This window comes from Falco peregrinus, chromosome 7 (assembly GCF_023634155.1).
Source record: "Falco peregrinus isolate bFalPer1 chromosome 7, bFalPer1.pri, whole genome shotgun sequence".
NCBI lineage: Eukaryota > Metazoa > Chordata > Aves > Falconiformes > Falconidae > Falco > Falco peregrinus.
In genome coordinates this window covers 50,316,715-50,337,643 of record NC_073727.1, presented here as the reverse complement: position 1 = coordinate 50,337,643, position 20,929 = coordinate 50,316,715, and the positions used below count along the sequence as shown (strand labels likewise).

Here is a 20,929-nt window from a genome sequence, read left to right as displayed (position 1 = left end):
TGTATGGAATGAACAGGCTTGCATTGGCAAAGCTCCAGAGACCCTGAATCAAACACCACAGAGAAAGGGAGGGAGGGAGGGGTGAATACTGTATTCAAACACAAGATACTGGGACAAATATTTACGCAGTTGTGTCATTGTGGGATGTTTATGATAAAATAATCCTGTTCAGCTCTCCCACCCTAATAACTTTTCACAAGTTGTGATGAAGGAAATACTTGACTGAACGTGGAGGGGGTTTAGAAAAATATATTGTCTCAGTGCAGCACAAAATTCCTAGCGCCTTTTGAAATAATAAGCATATTTTCCAAGTTAACACACACAAAAAGCATACTGTTGCATAGCAAAGCCAAAGTCCAAGCAAGGCTTCTTTCACCCAATATGTATTAGCAATAAAACTTCTGAGCAGTGTTGCTGGTTTTATCTGTGTGTGTGCTGCATAGCAGCCCATTTATGCATTTTCCACTGTGCTGGGGCTTACATCACTGTCGTATTAGTCTAAGCAGAATGGAGCAGATTGTTTATTTTGGTTCAGCTCCGCTTCAGGCTGTAACATCAGATGTAGCTCCGAGAGTGACAAATTCCAATTGCAGTGTCACAGATTAAACAAGGGTACAGAGGAGCCCTGCGAGCAGTTTTGTTTCTCATGGGAGGGAAAGGATACCATGCTTGCTAAAGTTAGTATATATGATCCCGACATGAAAAAAATAAAATAATCCTTTCCCATAACTGTCTTCTGTTTAAAAATTATGTTGCCCAGAATCTCTCATGCACACTCTTTAGTTTGAGGTTGCAGTCTTCAGTTAGTTAGGGCTAGTCACCTTTTATTAATGAACAGTGCAACTTTACATTACTTTTATGAAACACAGGAATTTTTAGCCTTGTTTGTTTGTTTACTGTATGCTAATATTTCATTCACAGAATCAAAGAACAGTTGAGGTTGGAAGGAACCTCTGGAGATCATCTGACCCAGACCCCTGCTTAAGCAGGATCACCTAGAGCAGGTTGCTTGGACCATTTCCAGATGGCTTTGGAATATCTCCAAGGATTGACAGCCCACAAACTTTGAGAAACAGCTGCTTTCTTGCTGGTTGGCTTCCATCATATACTGATGCTTGGGGTTATCCTCCTCAGGTGCAGTGCTTTGCACTTTTGCCACTTATATAAGCCTTTCTTGTTGCCTTTAACATCTGTCAACAGATTCAGTTCTAGGTAGTCTTTGGCTTTCCTACCTGGGCCCCTGCATGCTTGAACAGTGCTTCCATGTTGCTTCCAGATTACCTGACACTGACTCTACCTTCTTTATACTTCCTGTTTATGCCTGAGTTTTCATAGGAGGTTCATGTTCATCCATGCAGACATCCTGGCATTTTTGCCTGACTTCCAGTGTTGGAATGGAGCACTCAAGCTTCAAGAAAGTGATCCTTGAATATTAACCAGCTTGCTTAGACTCATCTTCCTTCCAGGACCTTATCCTGTGGGGCTCTTCAAAGGACGTCCTTGCTCTCCTGAAGTTCAGGGGTTGTAATCTTGCATTTCACTCTGCTTCTTCCTCTTAGAATCCAGAATTCCACCATCTCATGGGCACTGCAGACAAGACTGCCTTCAGCCCTCACATCCCCAATAAGCTCCTCATTCTTTGTGAGCATGAGGTCCAGCACAACTCCTCTCGTTGTTGCTCCTCTATCACTTGAGTCAGGAAGTTACAGACTCAGACATACTTAGCAACTATATATTGCACTATACATGGTTGGTGCCCAGGGTGATTATCACCTCTACTATGGAGCATTAATATTGCCATCAGAAAACATTTGAAGGGACTTTCTTCCCCAGAAACTGGAACATTAGCTTTCTCTCAGCTAGACTTTTCAAAAATATCCATGACAGGTAAGGATACTGGCCATTTAGAATGTAAGATGGTTATACAAATAACTATAGTAAATAAATAAAAAAGAAAAATAAATAGATTGATTAAAATGGCTAGAGATCAGTTTCACAAACTTTTCAGATTGCCTGTTTGTCAGTGAAGACAAGTATTTTTGCAATAGACCTCCTTTCATCTTATCTTTAAAATGTGCACTGCTGTTACCTGTAACACCCAACTTGGAAGGGATGTTCTTTAAGACTTCCATTAATTTTATTTTCTTTGCATGATAATTGAGGTGATTTTTTTACTGCAGTTTCCCAATTGCTCTGGTTGCGAACCATTATCTGAGAAACACTGGAAAAGAGTTGCGAGTACCTGGTTTGCCACAAAATGTTGATCTCCCACTGGTTTTACAGTTGACCAGTTTTACTGTCCTCAGTGTGTAGTCATTTCTGATTAATGCAGTACTAAGCAAGATTAAAATCAGGCCCCATCCTCTGAGTACAGATAAGAATCTTGATAAGGTTGCTGAAGCTCTTCACCTTTCAAGGTGCATAACAAATGTCTCCCATGCAGTTCACGGCATGTGCAGCATGTTGAAGGTCGTGTGGGCATGTGTGACTTTTAAAAGGGCTACAGTTTTCCCCCACCTCCCCGAGAGCGTGTATTTAAAGCATAACCACCCCATCATCCAACTTTTAGGTAAATGAAAGATCTTATTAATCATACAACTTCTCAAATATTCGATATTAAAAAGTCAAAAGTTTTTTGGTAGTTAATTGAATGTAAAATTAAGATGTGAATAATGCTAAGAAAAAATCCTTTGACATTGTACAACGTGCTGTGTTTATCATAAATGAATATACCTGTTGCCCCTCTGTTTCTAGAAATTGGAGTTTGAAACTGTGTCTGGGAACATGCAAACAAAATTCCTTATGCTTTATATATATGTGTGTATATATATTTTTTTTTAATTGTGGAGTTTATGTATTTTCATTGGTATTTTCAGTTCTCATCTCTGTTACAAGTAGTTGATGTTAGGAAAATCAGGATGCCTCAGCAGAGGTCAGGGATATTTTTTCTGTTGTCAGCTGACACGTCAAGGTGGGTTTTTTAGCTGTTATGCTCACAGAGTGCAGGACACAGATATTTCTACACTTCTGTCACTTCATGTTTAACTTTAAAAGGAATATGTGAAGCAGAATTGGAAGATATGTAAGCAGCTGACATGTCATATGCACTTGGAAATGTGTCCTGAATGCTAACAGTGTTGCTTCTAATCTGATAAACTTCACCCCTTGTAACAAGGCTGTCTGTAGTGAGGCCAACCCTCAAATAAAAAGGTCTTTTGCGTAAGTACACTGAAACCCTGTGTAGGCACTATTTATAAAACCTGTGCAGCTCCAGTGCTCAGCTGAGCATGTGTAGTGTGGTGATTCAGAGTGCCAGGAGGCTGCCAGGTTTCTGATGCCACAAGAAAAGGAAATGTCACTGACTTCTCACACTTCACTGAAGCAGGCTGGGGTTCAAGGGCTGCTCTCTTCCATAGCTCGTGCAAACCGTCAGGCAAACCTGATGAATTGTGCACAGCTGATGTACAGGTGTACAGATCACTGTCAGGCTAGGTAATGTAAGAGAGAATGGGAAACGTAATCAGTCTGTTATATAATTGGGAATGTGTGAGCCAGTTTTGATAAGAATTGGCCTGAACCTTCTTTAGGGGATCAATCATGCTCACAGGGTTAGCAGTTTCTGGAAGACCTCTGAAATGAACCCGTACACTTGAATGCTGAGTATTCCTAGTAGCCCTCATTTTGAGAGTTATGTTTGCTTTGGTTTAGTTTTTTTCCTTTTCCTTCCCAGTCTCCACATTGCCGGGGGATAATGAAGTTGCCACAAAAGGGGAGTGAGACAGAGTCAGCCCTAGTACCTGTGCAACCGAAGATGTAACTCCTAGGAAGCCTGACATTGTTAGTAGCTTGAGCATCCTAAAAATGGTGCCTTATTGCACTTGCAGCTTTAAGTTCATTGATGAACTTTTTTTCTCTCTGATTCTGAACTCTAAACCATGTCAGGCAGAGCGTAGCAGTGAGATTCACTGGACTTAACCAGTCCCCTGAACTCCTGAATAAGTGGTGTGAGCAAGGTGTTGATTATAGTGTTTGGGGTGGAGGGGGAAATGTACTATTTTGACAGACAAGGAGATTTTGGTAAAACTTTTATCAGTCAATTTTATTTCAGAACTGAACTTTCTGTTTTCCTCCACTTAAAAATACAAAGATGTCCAATGAATGCTAAAGCGGAATATTTTCTAGGTAAAATTAAGCAGAGGTACAGGTGCAAACGTGTTTTCTGTATGCAGCTGCTGTGCAATTAGGTTTTTTAGATGTGATTAAAACACATGGTCTGCCCCTGTCAATTTAAGAAATTGTTATTTTTCTCATTGAATTTTATCTTTGTAGTTATTCAGGAAAGTGTAAGGCCAAATTTTGGTCAGCTGAAGTCAATGACATTTTAGCTATTGATTAGAATGAAAACAGAATCAGACCTAGGAAAGAAGTGGCAAGTCTTAACTTTTCTGTTAGTCATTTTGGTATCTTCCCTGCCAGTGTCCTGTGTAGTTTTTCATTACCGTGATATTAGTTGATCCTTTGCAGACCACAACCAAATGCATTGCTGTAGTATCTTCAGAGAAGCAACACCAGATTCCTCACAGATTCTGTCATTGCTTTTGTGCTAATCAAAGTGTATGCTGTCTCTATCTGTATAGAAATGAGTAGGGCTGAGCACAATACAACACTCTCTTTCTTGAATAAAGCATAAATCCTTTGTATGAACTACTTTCAAAGATATGAAATGACATTGGAAGCAGGATGTATGACTTCAGATAAGTTTGTACTCCTACTAGCCCTGCTTGTTAATATAATTTGCACATCTGCATTTTCTGTGTGCCCTCCGTTTCTAGTCACTGAATTTCAAGGCTCTCTTCATTATTACCAGAAAAGTGTATGTCTTCATGAGACTGGAATTTGGCAGAAAAATCATATATATGCTAGAAAACAGATGAATTAGAATTATTTAAAAATTAAATATCAAACACTCATTGACATTTCCTTTCCGAGTATTGTTACACATTAACTTGATAATGGCATAATTGAATATTTTTTTACATAAGCCATTATGAGTCATAACTTAGAATATGAAAGTTAATATCCCATAGAAGCTCTTGCAGTCCTTTCTGTGAATGGAACTTTATACTGTGTGGCCTTTTAGATTTTTTCAAACAGAATAATGAAGTGAGACTGCCTAATTTAAAAAGGTCTTTTTCCTTAGCATCTTTAAGGGTTTTCTATCTAAAGATAATGCAGTGAAGAGATTTGAGGCAGGGAATCTGCATTTTCATGTTCCAGTTTTTTTCCCATATTTTATCTGACAATCTACAGACTACTAGCTAATGTTCTTTTCTCTTGATTACTAACATCCTAAAAAAAAATGTTTATTTTTTACCATGCACAGTCTTAATCCCAGAAGTTATTTCTATATAGAATCTAAATTAAAACCTAAAATCTGATCAGGCTATTCCCCTATGTCCTGGGGTTTTGATGCTTTTTGAAAAAAAGTAGGTACATGTGCTATCTTTTTTGAAAAATCCCAGTTTCAAAAAAACTTACGCATGTGGAAACTTTAAGTAAAACTTTAAATTTTGAGGGTAAAATAGCTTGTAGTACAGTTTTCATATATAATATTTCAACTGATTAGAAAAAGTACAATAATTCTAATGTTTCACTTAAAAGCAAAAAGTAGACATTGATGAGTGATCTAATTTCCAATGATCATTGGTAAATACAATTCTAAATAAGGTGGAGTGGCCATTTATTTCAGGCACTATTTTATAATTTGAAACAGAGAATATGCAAGAGCTTCAGAAACATTTACGTTGGGAAATGTCTGGTATTTTGTCCTACATTTTTAATTAAGTGATGGTCAGTTGTTTGTTTGTTTTGTCAATATTTTTTGAGTAATAACATATCCCTCTCTGTTCCATGAACAAAAGAGGGAGCAAGAAGGGGTTTGTCACATAATCTGAATGTATTCCATGGTCACATTTTCATGGTGTACAGATTCTTAGGGCTAAGCCAGCTTTTAGTCCCCTGTACAAATACGCTCTCTTTGCCATTGTAATGGAAGAAACCCACCATTTGTAATGAAATATTTCTATATATACTTTATGGTTTGATCAGACTGTGAATGGAATGTAGGGAGACCGTGAAGCTAAGTAATTGTGTTATCCATGATTGCAAGATGTCTCCTGGATACTATTTCACATGTTAAATGAGTTAGATATATTACATTAAAATTTTGTTTTGCTTGTTTTCTATTCTGTTTCCTTGTTGTTTTTACTCCTCTTTTTTTTTTTTTTTTTTTTTTTTCCTGTTACCTAGACTGTAATCTGGACCCCTAGCTCATGTACACCAGGTATGGCGTGTTGAAGGAGTTGTCAAAAGGAAAATTTACCTTAGTAAATGAAAATGCCTGTTAATATTTCTGAGTTTGTCTTAGGTTTTTTTCTCAGAAATGACTGGGATATCTATTAAGTTTCCATCTATAACCTGTCTTCTCTCCTGGGTCAGAGGAGGAGCTACTTCCTCTAACAGAGAGAGTGTGATGGAAGAATGAGCATGAAGAGTCTCTGTGGGAATGATTTATGTGTTTTGGGAAAGGGGTAGATAAATGTGAGAAGTCAAAACTATTCATTAGTGCTGACAATTATGGCTGTTATACCCCCTCTGAGAAAGTTGCAGAGTTTGCTTGCTGCATCCTTCTTTGAGCAAATGCTCAGTGAGAACAAGGAGGAGGCAAGATCAAAAATCCGTACTTCTTTCCCTCCCTGTGTATTGGTCCATGTAACTACTTAAATGTGAGGTGGGAAGTAAACCACTTCATCAAAACAAGAGAAGGGTGGGTAAAAATATAGTATTAGCGAGGGTTCCCAAAATACATGCCCTTTCATGCACACTCTTTTTCCAGTAAGTGTCTTCATGTAAGTTCTGTGACATTTCTATGAATATTATATCACTATTTCATTAACTAAAAACCTGGTCTGCTTGAAGAACAGAGGAAATGGTCACCACAATATTTTTTTTCTTGCAGTAACTCTTCTTTCAGAAGTCAATTCATGTTAGCATCACAAACAACTTCCAAGAGATTGTCAGAAATTATATTCTAAAGTGATATTGTAAATACCCTTGCTTCCATTCCTGTAATATTCAATAAATGTAGAAGAGTTATAAATCTCACCCATGCCTATTTCTTATTGTCATTCACTGTACTCCATGCATCTTTGGGTATGAACATCCAGAATTAGATGGTCCTATGGAAATACGAAGTTATATTTGGATGAATGTCAGTCTTCCTAAGTGTTACAGAGATTATTAATTCAGGTAAACAAATGGGAGAAGATTTTTCCTGAGTAATCCTGTACAAAATGCAGTAGATTTCCCGAGTCCTAATATACACTGTAATTCCATGAAAGAATAGACACAAACAGCACCAGCCAGCCTCCAAGTAGGCAGTACAAAACTATGAAAATGTATGCTGAGATTAAACAGGAAAGAGGCACATAAAATTCTTTGAATTTCCAGAATCCTCTTTTAAGTTGACTTTAACCTCTGTAAATGTTTAGAATTTTCTGCAGGGTTTTTTTTTGTTTGGGTTTTTTTTTTTTTTTTTTTATTAGCCCAGTTACAAATTTGGAATTGATACTTCCCAAACTTTATGATAATTTCTCTGAGTTTTACTATTTAATTTGTGGGGGTTTTGTGTTTGTGGTTTGGGGGGTTGTTTTTTTTTTTCTAATTGGAACATTGATTCCATTTACTCTTTTGTGTAATGGAAGTTGACTTGTAGGGAAAAAGGTGGATGAGGCAAACGAAATTTAAACATAGAGCTCTGTGCATGGGGTTATTTAAATTCCACACTTCTTGTGACAAGGGCCATAACAAGATTAGGAAAAAAAAATCACAATATGAACATCTTATGATAGTGGTTGCAAGCAATATAGAAAATGACATAAAGAAGCCATTCTAACTGCTAGTACCATTTTGTGGTGGACGTTGTAAACTATTTTTTTCAGACTATTAAGGGAAATTAAGTGCTTTGTACACTTAAAATCTGCCAAGTCAGAATGCATTCAGTAAGACTTGCTAGCCCAAGGCTTGTTCTTCCCTTTGAGTGGAGGTGCTGATGTACAAGGTGTTCTCAGATAACTGCACCCTGGTGTTTATGCTAAGGTATTTGCCTTGAGGAGGAAAGGGTGAAATATTATCTGTAAATTATAATGATAGTGAGGAGTTGAAAGAAAGGGTTTTGTATAAAGAAGTCTCCTTGTTATAACAATGACTTGAGGGTGTTTTTGTTTGTAAGATAATATCATATCTTCGGTTGAGATTGAAGACTCATTTAATGGGAAGAACCCTCAAGTTATTGCTTGGATAAACATATAAATTGGATATTCATATTTGAAAAGAAAGATGGGAAAAAGCATAAAACATAATGTTAAGGTGGTGAAAGATAATTCTGTGTATCATTGCTACCGCCTGCTCCCTCTTGCATCTTTCTTTCCACTCCCCCTTCTCCCCTTCTCTAACTTACCTTGTTTTCCAGTCTTCTTTTCTCCTATACATATTGAGACACAGTCTTTAAGTTCATGTACCAGGATGTATTTTCAAAGCTAACTGGAAGGGAATAATGGAAATTTACACAGTGGAAACATGCAGTCCTAGTCCCTCCTGGAGTCCCAGGGAATGAAGCGGATAATGTGACAGTGTCCCTTAAGATGACATCCAATGTTCTTTTCCTCCTGTGTATTTCATGGGATTCCAATGTCCACAAGAAAGTAAAAAGAGGTTGTGATTCTCTCGTGTCTTTTGTGTTGGGAAACTTTTTTTCCGTGCAATGTATTTACAGGCAACATAATTTTCACAGGCTATCTCAAAAGGTTTGGTTTGGGGAATGGAGGTGTGCGTCTAAAAATAAGAAAACAGAGAATAAATCAGTAAACTTGGGTATTAAGAGAAGGGTCCCAGAATAAAGCTCTTCTGCCTTAAATCTGCATAATTAAACTCTCAGTTTTTAATGTAGGGTGACCACCTGCAGATCACTGTTGTCTGTTGGAAACAGCACATGGTGACCCGTGGACTATGCCCAGGAACTTTTTGGGACTTCACTATTTGGCAAGGCTAAAATCATGCCAGGCAGGGCCCATTCTAGCAATTTAGCAGCATAGACAGTTGCATTCCGGTGGCATAAGACATTTGCTGACAATGTTAATTTTACTAGCATAGATGTAGGGAGCAAGACTAAATAAGGTTTAAATCCTTGGAAAAAATCAGTGGGATCCTCAGCAACCAGTCAGGGGAATAAGAGTCTAGTAGGGTACAAAGGCACTTTACTTTTTTCATTTACTCTTGTTTAATTACTGAAGGATTGCATGGTGCTGCTTGTGCAGGTGAAGTTAGCCCTTCCTCCTCTTAGGGTGATATCCCATCCTTCTCCTAGCTTCACTGGTTACCTTACTGTTTGGTTTTTGGTTTTGTTTTGCAGGTTTGTTGTTTGGTTTTTTTCTTTTCCTGAAAACCAGACTAGAGTGATTTCTGACTGTATGCCTCCAGTCTTTAAAGTTGAGTCTCTATGGGGCGAGCCAGGAGCCTGTGAAGGCCCGGCCCTTTATGCAATATGGAGTTTGTGGCTGGCGTGGACGGTGCACAAAGTGCAGTTTTACCTGCATTGCTGAAGGCTGCGTGCTGCCTCAGAGAAGAGGAAGGTGCTGTGATCCAGCTTAAATCCAGGGGAGGGTGAAAGATTTATTTGCCACCCTTTGGTGGCAAAACCTGAGGGTACAAGTGGCATAGGCTCTAGGAGGTCATTCCATGCAAAGGAGCCACTATGGAGGAGTTGGTTCACGGTAAGCTGGTGCTCAGCAAGTACAAAGGTCCTGAGTTGGCATTTCAGGAGGCTTCTCTGCCTTTCCTACTGTGTTCCTACTGATGGTTATGGTCTTACTTCTGGCATGCTGCTGAGTGCAGTTGCATACACATGTAAAAAATCATGGTGAGCCTGATGCCAGGGTGGTCCTTGAGCTCCCAGGGGACTGCTGGGAGGGATATAGCAGATCGGTATCCGAGGGTCCCTGAGCTCTGAAGAACCACATCCATGTAAAGTCGTCCATGCTCTGTGGAAAGGCATTGCACTTACACTGTCCTATTGGTTGTTCTCATGTTCCCACTGTCAACTGACATCAGGGCTTGGGTTAGGGCACCTTATGAGCTGCTTGCTTTGTTCACGGTTGTCATCTTTCAATGACATTACTGAGGAAAAGACCATTACCAAGGTCTTTTTCTTTTCTCTCCAGTGGGGCATTAATAAGGTTTTAAAAGCACAGATGAAGGAAAAGGAGCAGGTTCTACTGCTCTCCTTTCAAAGCCTGACTGTTCTATCTGTTGTTTGCTCTGCAAAGGAGCACTGTAGACAGTTAATCTGATAGATAACAGGAAAAGATTCTTCTCAGCCTAATCACTGTCCATTCCTTGATTTCATAAGATTCAGCTGTTAGTGCCAAGGGTAGTTATTGTGTCTGAACACAGAACTCAGAGAAGGCAAGTCTGAGCAAGCAGGAATAGCACATATTTAATGCTGGGTACTTATATGAACGTACCAGTACACGTAACATAGAATTCCCTTGCCTGTTTCCTCAGGAGGCAGATGCTACTGCCTGCCACAGTGAACACAGATTTTACAGGCAATAATGTGTGTCATGTCCATAGCATGAAAAAACCCAACAGTTAACAGGAGCACTGCTGAAAGGAGCACTTGCCATTATGTGTGCTAATTTTAAGTGTGCCTGTTCTTCCCTCTTAAATTCTGGTTTATTGCTGTCAGGCTGTTCCTGGGTTCTGGCCTCTTGGTGCTGCATTCCTATAGAAATGAGAAATAAGACAGCACATTTTAGAGGAAAACATGTAACATAATAGAGAAGAAAGTAGGTCAGATTTCACTTGCCAATGCCCCTTTAAGTTAACAGCTGTGGGTCGGAATACAGAAGCACAGCCAGAATATTTAAGCTTGTACAGCAACGTCTCATGCTGTTCATAACCTTCACTTTATGACCTTTGTTGCATTGTGTGGCAAATGACCAAAGACACAAAATCCAAATTTTTTTTTGGTTGTTTTAGTGGATTTAAAATGTCAGTTTTCTGAGAATAGTGTATATATACTGGCTTTTTTAACTGGCACAGTCTATGTGAAGGTTTATTTTCATCTCGTAGGAAGGGGAAAGTATGGATGTACTTTGTGTGTCTTCCTAATGGAACCAAATGAGTTCTTGACTGCAAAGTCATATCAGTGAGATTTCTTTCTTAGTGCTATACCATTGTTTCTTTTCTCCTGTAAAGTCTTGATACTGATTTCAAGTGCCTACCCTTGCCTAAATATTTAGGGGCCTGCATTGCTACTTATAGGTTGTCTGCAATTGGTAGGTCACTGTTTCTATTTATCTGTAATAATGTATTGCTTATTAAAAAGCAGGATTTGCCGCTATACTTTCCTCCAAACTGCCTCAGTTCTATAGCAGAAATCATTGTGGTAATTTTTCTATATTTTCTATATTTATATTTTTTATAAATAGTAGCATCTTTCTAATGGAACTTAATAATCTACTCTAACTGGAAGTACTTGGAGGTATTTTCATGGTAAGAAAACAAACCGTGCACTTAACGTGCCATAAACAGGCAATTCTTTCAATAGCTTTGAGTGACTGGGGACTGTATGCAATAGGAAAACCAGATGGGGCACCAGTTTCATATGCATTAGAAGCCTATACCCTTCCTACATACGATGAGCAAGAGTTGATGGAAGTGGAAGCTCTGTGAGGAAGCCATGTGATAGATGAATAATTTGGCTTGTTTAGGCATTGTAATTTTGTTCTGCTACAAGGATAGAGTCCAAACTGATTGAGTGCTGCTCAAGGACAGTATTTCTGTTTAATTACTTTGATTGTTTATGAAGAGAGTGCCTGTAGTTTCTATGTCACCAAAGTTCATATTTTCCATAATTTCTTTTTTTTTTAACACATTTTATTCAGTGATTCATCTTTTCTTGAATGCTGCTTATTGATCTGTCCTGTAAGTTAACAAAGATTCATTCTGGAATGGCATAGAGATCCATTTATAAATGAAATTATTTTATGGTACAGAAAGCTTATTGAAGTACAGGAAGATTGCCAACATGGAAAAATGTATTAGAAATGCAGAAGTGTGTTATGATGAATATAGCACTCATAGGTGGGGTTAAAGGCTGTGATATAGCTGTGTGCATTCAGTTTTATTTACTGCACAGAAATGAATCCCAAATAGCTATTTTTGCTTCACTGACTGTAATCCCAGGAAGGCAGCCTTATAGACATCTGCTAAGGTTTTTTATTATTATTTGGTTAAGATTTTGAGATTGGGGTGAGAAAAATCCAACTGTCACCTAGAAATGACCTCGAGGGGGTTTCACAGATTTGTTCAACATGGTTTTCACAGATTTCTACAGCCTTAGATATGTTTCTTGCTCCAAAGTGCTTCAGACTGTGGCTACTCACATTTTCTAAAAAATATTGAACTGATATATGTGGTATGCTGTTTAACCTCTACTCGGTCGAGCTTTTTCAAAATATGAAGGATAAAGACCAAGCAAGGGACAAATTGCCCCACATTTTTCTTCAGTAGGCATTGAAGGATATATCAGTTAATCCACTGTTATGTCTGCACATAATTTCCTATGCTAAGTAGCCCCTCGCATTCATAGCCATTGGACTGACATTAATAACCGTCATGATATTTTAGGATATACTAGAACAATTTATTTCCCAGTGGGCTTCTTATCTAAACAAGATCAAGTCTTCGTATCTTTATTTAGCCAGTATACTGCTGTAGTCTATCTGAGAATTATCTGTGTCTTGCTGCTTCTCAGGAGAAGGAGAAAAGAGCGTACAGACCAGATAGCGCTTCCAGCCGTGCTGTTGTTGTGTCACACAGTTACCCGACAGTAATAACACAAAGCAGAAACATTTAGGTTCTCCTTTCTTTTTCATTTAAGTAAATGCATGCTGATAAAATTCTAATGAAAAGGAATCAGAGCACAGGAGCGAGTGACTTATTATGGAAATCTTCTGTGATGCGTTGTACTGTTGGATTTTCAGTTTTTAAAAGTGGTTACGTTCCTAATTGGTGAACAAAAATGACCAATTTATCCCTTGCTGTGAGAAACATTTTTCTTATATATTATTCTCTTGAAGCCTCTAATTCAGCCAAACACATTATGTAAATGTAACATATGAAATACCTTCTAAAATATACATCAGATTTACATTACTAGACTTAACGTTAGATTGAGCAAGGGACCTTGTTACACCATATAGCAAATTTTTTTTACTTTCATCATACAGCTTTCAAAAATAAATTGTCTGGTTCAAGCAAGGCTTCTATTAATAACTTTTGAGGTTACCCTAGATGAGTACGTACTAGCTTCATCCAGGCATTATGAACATAATCTCTACATCTTCATCTTCACTGATATCAGGAACCAAACTTTTGCATCTCTTTTATACTACAAGTGCTTTCTTTTGGCACAAAATCTGCAAGTGTTGGAATGCAGTGACTGTTCCAATGCCAAATGAATTTGGATAAATCTGCATTGCATACAGACTGAGTTTCTCAAAACCTTAAGACACAGGTACTGTGGGCTGCAAAATTAGCAGACAGTGTAACAGCTGTGAAAGCTAAGTTTGTGTTTTGTGACACAGTCAGAACCCAGTTTTATATCTAGTTTGTATGCATTGCTTGAGTCTGATAGTGTTAAAAAATAATACATTTTAAGCTTAATGTCATTTATGAAGATGTAATTTAAATGTGTACATATATGACTGTGCCCCTTCTGCAGAACATACTCTGATTTCAAACAGTTGTAGTTTATTAAGAAGCAAAACTGATTATCACAAAATAATTTACTTTAGTAATTGGTTGTAGTAGTTCACTCACATAAGAAAGTGCTGTTAGTCTTGATTTCATGCAAGTTTAGGTGGAAGTGTTAATAATGACATTTTGATTTCTGGCCTGGGTTTTTTAAGATACTCAACTTTTGTGTCTTTCTCTTGTGTATGTCTCCGCATACAATAAGATATATTTTGACTTTGAAATGAAGGTCAGAGAGGTATGAATTTAGATCCAGGGAGCTTCCCATGAAACTAAAAAAATAGTCAGATACTGAAGCAATAAAAATAAGCAATTAACCCTAAAAGAGAAATATCCATTAGTGCTATAGGCAAATTTGATTACATCTGCATTTCTGGAAGAAAACTTTTTTATAATGTTACATTTCATTGGTGAGCCATGGGGACTTTTGCACCACAGGGACAAGATAACTGCTTCTCCAGCTCTATAATGATTTTAGGACCATCCAGAACTAAAATGATACGTATCAGCTTCTCATTTTGCCTTACAGCTGTCTTTTTAAAATTATTATTTGTTGCATTCAGAACAGCAAGTGGGCAACTAATAAGGATTAGTAATGGGGAGGTTTTATTTAATTCAGTTTTTAAGCTGCTTTATTCAACAAAATCCTTAAAACATAGAGATTATTTTTTTGGAGACACCAACACACTGCCATGAATTCTATAGTATATGCAACTCTAAAGCATGTTTTCATGGAAGATTAAATGCTTATATACAGTATCTGAAATTATTACTGATTACATTTTGCAGTTGTATTCCCACATTGAGGACTTGGTGATTTACTGATTCAGTGGGTTTTATAGAAGCTATCGCAGTATTGCTAACTCTAATGATTTTATCACAACTCTTGCTGTATTTGATGTTGTAATTTAATACCTGTTTCCCAGAGTACGGTGAATATGTGGGAATTGCTCCTTTTATTTTTAAAAATAATACTCTTTCTTCCTAGTTTCAAAAAAAATTTAGCATTTAACCCATTTCTACCTGTGTTTGCCCACAGACAAAGGAGTAAAGTAGTTCAGTGGTTGAATGGGAATCTCACTGTTCTTTTCAGTTTAACACATCTCTGTTATTTTTCCAATTTTGATACTTGAGGTTTGTAATACTTCTCAAGGAGAAGAGATAACTAAGCAGTATTGTATAACACTATCAAAGAGGTCACAGTCATTATTTTGGAAATTACAGTTAAGGTATGTCCATCAGGAGTTGGCAGAGGTTAACTTACATTAGAACAAACCCATTAGGTTTATCACTGTGTTCCTGCAGTGAAGACACATTTCATGTATATGTAATATTTCCTGTATTATTCATTTTTTTCTTCCACCTCCAGTGTACTGGTGCTGAGCAGGATTCTGGGAGATGCTGCCTCTCTTTGCTGTGGCCACTGATGGGGGTTTCTGAGTGCAGACAGGCTCAGGAGTAAAACTGTCCTCACTGTTTCCTCTCTGCATCTCCACAAGCAGGATCTTGTCAAGTTTGGGATACCCACATTTATTTGTCTCCATGTAGGTGTCTGCATGTGTGGCAGGTGTCTGAGCTCCATTAATAGTCTGTGGAGATTTAGTCTATATACAACCCAAGCAGGAGATGTGGCCAGCAGGGCGAGGGAGGTGACTCTCTCCCCCTACTCCGCCCTCGTGAGACCCCACCTGCAGTACTGCATTCAGCTCTGGGGACCCCAGCGTAAGAAGCACATGGACCTGTTGGAGTGAGTCCAGAGGAGGGACACAAAGATGATCAGAGGGCTGGAGCACCTCTGCTATAAAGACAGGCTGGGAGAGTTGGGGTTGTTCTGCCTGGAGAAGAGAAGGCTCCGGGGACACCTTACGGCAGCCTGCCAGCAGCTAAAGGGGGCCAACAAGAAAGCTGGAGAGGGGCTTTTTGCAAGGGCACATAGTGACAGAACAAGGGGTAATGGCTTTAAACTGAAAGAGGGTAGATTTAGGTTAGCTATTAAGAAGAAATTCTTTCCTGTGAGGGCAGAGACACACTGGAAGAGGCTGCCCAGAGAAGCTGTGGATGCCCCATCCCTGGAAGTTTTCCAGGCCAGGTTGGACGGGTCTTTGAGCTACCTCTTCTAGTGGAAGGTGTTCCTTCCCATGGCAGGGGGGTTGGAACTAGATGATCTTTAACGTCCCTTCCAACCCAAACTGTTCTATGATTCTATGATTCAGCTTGCCCTAATGTAGATACCTGGAGGCTGATCAGTTCCAGCCTCCTCTGAATATATTGACTATAGTGGGAATTTCTTACTTAGCATATGGGAAGGTATTTATATATAGCACTGAAGCTTAGATGTCTTGTTCCTAAATTGAATCCCATAGCTCTGACCAGAAGCTGGATTATTTTGCTCAGTATTGCTAAGGGAATGCCCTCTATGCAAAGTTAAATGGCTGCCTTGAAAGGCTAAAGGCAAAGGTGGTCTTCACAAAGTCCTATTTAGCTTTCCTAGCTGATCACATTTCTATTTACTCCTTCCTACCACCATTTGATATTTTACCATATATGGTCTTACCTCACCTCATACTAAAGAGTTTCTGTAACTAAAGCACTTCTCTTGCTTTTGGTACCATTTTTCAGTAAAGTTTCAACTTTCAGTAAAAAGTTACTTCCTTTTCCTTGCATCTGATTCATGTTAGAAACCATCTCTTTTAAAAAATGCTGCAATGTGCCAGGTTAAATTCTATTTTAATGTACATAATAATCTTGTGTGCTACTAATGAAGAATTATAATAAAATTGGGAGTTTGAAACAAAGCATATTGTGGAGTTCAGTCTAGTTCTTCCTCATCATTTTCACTGTTTTGTTTTTAACAGGAGTCCTGTGCTTGTGTTCCAGTGTGTGCATCGCCACGTCATTTGCCTAGACTGTTTCCATTTGTATTGTGTGACCATGCTGAATGACCGTCAGTTCATCCATGACCCAGAGCTTGGCTATTCCCTCCCTTGTGTGGGTACGTTTTAACTGATTTTAATTTTTTAAAAAATTAATGTGATTTTTGATTTCACGGCAAGATTTTTTATCGCCTATTAGTTTTGAATGTATTTGTGTAATTATAGATTTTTTCATATGGTTGGTTTCATTTCATGGAGAAAATATTTGAATATTGAAGAGGTTCTTGCTGAACACATGAACCGGAGATTAACTGGATTCCAAAGGGTATTTCTTTTAAAAGCAAATGCATACTTTCTTCACATTAGCATTTTATAATCATGAAGTTCTAGCAGATGACAGCATTACACTCTGATTTAAAAAAAAACAAAACATACACCTTGACCTCTACTTTTCCACTTTAAGATTAAGTAAATTGTTAACTTTCTTGGCCTGACTTTAAGTACTAAAAAAAAAAAAGGACTGCAATAGGAATTTCAAGTAGCCTTCCAGTTGATGAAGTTATTGCTACTATTTTTCACCTCATTGAATGAAATGTAGATCACCCTGAGAAAAAGGGTAGATTATCTGTTTTACCTGAGTAGAAAACAAAGTTTGACTTAACTAAAAAATGGCTTACACTGAGTGTGAAAGATGTGTTTTGAGAATTGATTCAATTACACTGGCACATGGACTGCGAAATTTTCAAAAATTTTCGTGAGAAGAAATATATTAGCATTATTTTTCCTGTTGCTAAATTTGCATGTGTGCATATATGTTTGTCACAAGTGCTGCACAGTGGTATGAAGATAGTTTTCCAGCATATTAGAAGCTGCATAGAAGATCGGTTTGCCTGGTTACCTGAATGACTTACACATAAATTTCAAATTACTAGATGGGAGAAAAATTGGCAACATTTCTTAAAATGGTGTTTAATTCATATGAGGACATGCCTTGAGGATATTGAAAGTACAATAGTAAGAGCCATTTAAAATTATTTATATTTAATTGCTTCATGAGCAATCTAGAAACAGTCTTCAGTTCACATTTAACTAGAATTGGTGTTTATATGCTGTCTCTCTATGTCTGATTTTATTTCCCCCCAACAATTTGCATTGCTACTGCATTTACACATTATTTCATACTGCACAAGACATTTTTTAACGTTGTGTAAGAAAACTTGTCATGAGGAACTTAACAGAAACTTATATACCCAGTTCTCTTTCCTTGACCTTGACATTACTGTAGTACTGTGTGGTCAGTCTGTACTCTCAGCCTCCCTCTTGCTTCTCCAAAAGTTAATCCATTTTCTGCTCCCACACAAATTAATCACCTCCTTGAGATGAATCCATCCTTTTCCCCCCTCTTTATTGGTTCTTTCCCCTGTTCTCCTGTTAGCTCCTTAGGTTAGTCAGTTATCCCAGTGATGCAGTAGGCAGCTCATCTTTCTCCTCTTTTGTGGGCCTCCTTGCAGCCATGGCTGGTGTCACAGAGCTTCCTGCAGTTCAGGCTGTTGTTAAACTAATCCACTTCCACCCCTTCTGTCTGTAAACCCATTGCTAGTCATGCTGTGCAAAACTTGTATTAGGGTTTTTCCCTATATCTTGCAATTCCAGTTGTTCAGTTCAGAAGTTTTATCTGTCCTTTTTTTCTCAGAGAGGTGGCTGAGATGTTTGCAGAAGTTTTTACCCCTGGCTGGCAGTAGGAAGCCAGTCTTTTTCTCTCTTCTGTGTGTTGAACACTGTGGGAATTGAGCAGTATAAGCAGGGCAGGGATGGGATGAGGAGAAAATGCTGAAATACTCAGGGATGCAATTTCTGTCTTTGAGAAGTGAGGAAGACATAGGCTTGGCCGGAGAAAGGGATACCATATAGGATGCACAAAGGACAACTGTAGTACTACTGTTCAAGAGAGACAGGGTTCAGCTGTGGGAATGAAAAAGCAGCTGCTGCTGCCAATCTAGCCTCAGCTGTGTTAGACTTCAAGTGTTAAAATTGCTAAATCTGGAAATGCTTAAATGTTGCTAATCTTAAAAGTTTCCTAACTCCCCACATCAGAAAGTTGTTTTCAAAATACTATACATTAAAGTTGTACTACTAATGATAATAGTGGTAATAATAATGATACGATTGTGATAGATTTTCTCTCTGTTCTTCAGTTAGTAAGAATGTTTCTTGGAAAAGTTTCAGCAGAGGTGCTGCCCTGTGCCAGTGTAGTGCAGAGTTTAGGTGCGCCGCAGTGCAGTGCTGTGCAGTAGAGGTTCTTGAGCTAGAGCTGAATAGTGATGCTGAAGGGAAGGAGGTATAGTTGTTGCAGTATAGCACGTAAGATGGGCTCTTTGACACTTCTGGTAGGCTGATGAGGACTGACTAGGCAAATACTACCTCAGGACCTGTGCTAGTATCTCTGGACAGTGGTGTGTGGTGCTGTCTAGGCATACCTGCATGCTCAGAACCAGCCTGACTTTCTCTAAAAAGAATATTATACTGTGCTGGCATGCTTTGTATTGGAGAGATTCTCAGTCACAGTCTCTGAGTATCCAGTGATTTTAAATAATATTCTATCTAAACCTAAAATTGATTGCTACCTCTGTCAGTTCTATTTGTTGTGCTACCAGTTCTGTATTAATAAAAGCATTTGTAAGCATTGTCTTTCAGACTGCTTTGCAGGATGAAGAATAATGAGTGCTGTTGTAAAATCACTGGTTTGTTTCTGCAGCTACCTGAACCTGACTTTCTGGCATGCAAGAAATTTGGTTGTTTCTAGAGTTAGATTGTATTTCAGCTAGGAGCTGATGACTGTTTTTGAGTTGTCATGAATAGTCACTACTATGGAAGTCATGAGGCTGAGTTAAATCACACCTGAAGAGAAGGAATGCCTGAGTCGCCAGCCCCTTGTCCCTTACTGTTTAGCTACAAAGGATTTTAACATCCTTCATAGCGATGGGTCCAACAGCTTTCATCAGCAATGAATTCAAATAAGAACCATTCAGAACAGTATCGTGATTTTCTTTTCCCCTTATCATGGCAGTCCTGCTGAATAGTATAAGATTGCCGGTTTGCCATCTAAAGTTTGCAGTCTTCATCTGTGCAATTGCAATTTGCAATTTGCAGTTTGTATTTATGTATGAGGACAATAAAGCACTGTTTGACACAACTTTCTCTAATTACCTCAGTGAAGCCAAAAATGAATTCCTCTTGACAGGAATGAATACCATGGGGCATGCCAAGAAGACTTTTCTTTCTTGCTGTGGCAATATTGGTAATACATGTCATCTCTAACAGAGCATGACTCAAAGCAAAAGATATTAGATCTGAGCTTTATTGAAAGGTTAGATGTTGATTTGAGCCTGCTTCTAAAAGGAATACAAAACAAAGTTGTATTACTGTAATGAGATTTATGTTATGGTAAGTGACCAGGTTGCACAGACAGATCGAAACAGTCATATTAATATGTGTATTTTTAAACATGACAGACTAATGCTGAAGTAGTGTTTATGGTGTCTTGAACAGCAAATACTACTGTTTTGAGTTCAGATTTTTAAAAATCATTTTACTTTTCCATTTTAATGTAAGAACAGATTTACTTGAAAACTAGCCCATTTCTTCAAGGCATATGTGCATACATTGCCCTGGAACTGCACAAGAGGGTTTGGTTTTGTAATTAAGCCTATTTAAATTGTTTGCACTTCCAATTAGTTCTGTTCATTCTAGTGTTTTTCAAAAATAGAGATAACGTAATGAATACAGCCTGCAGTTTCCTTTAACATTTGACTCACTGTTCCTGATTTTTATCAAGGGATTGTACCAACATAGCAAGTTTTTTATATCTGTTTTAGATCAATCTAGAGGTGAAAGTACCGCACACACAACAGAATAAATATAAACAGCAGCTGCTACAGGAAAGGGTCACTGTGACAGACGAGATCAGTGTTATCATCACATGTATATGATAACTTCAGCTGGGAAGGATCTAGGGAATTCAGATGAACAGTACTTCTCAAGTAGGTTCAATTTCTTGCTCCCTGGCACAGATATGCCAGAAGATGTGTTTTGTCATTGCATTCAGGTGTTTTGTGTGGTTATATCCTTGCTTTTCTTTGATTTCTATTATGTGGCCTAATTAAGCAGGAGATGATTTG

General features: G+C 38.2%; 1 protein-coding gene across 1 annotated transcript in view; it reads left to right on the top strand.

Moving 5' to 3' along the window:
• Positions 1 to 20,929, top strand: part of PRKN (parkin RBR E3 ubiquitin protein ligase) — a 774,760-nt gene that overhangs the window by 474,742 nt on the left and 279,089 nt on the right. Inside the window, exon 7 of the mRNA XM_055810872.1 lies at positions 16,734 to 16,870. Coding sequence (XP_055666847.1) covers positions 16,734 to 16,870 — 137 coding nt within the window. The remainder of the gene's footprint in view (positions 1 to 16,733; positions 16,871 to 20,929) is intronic.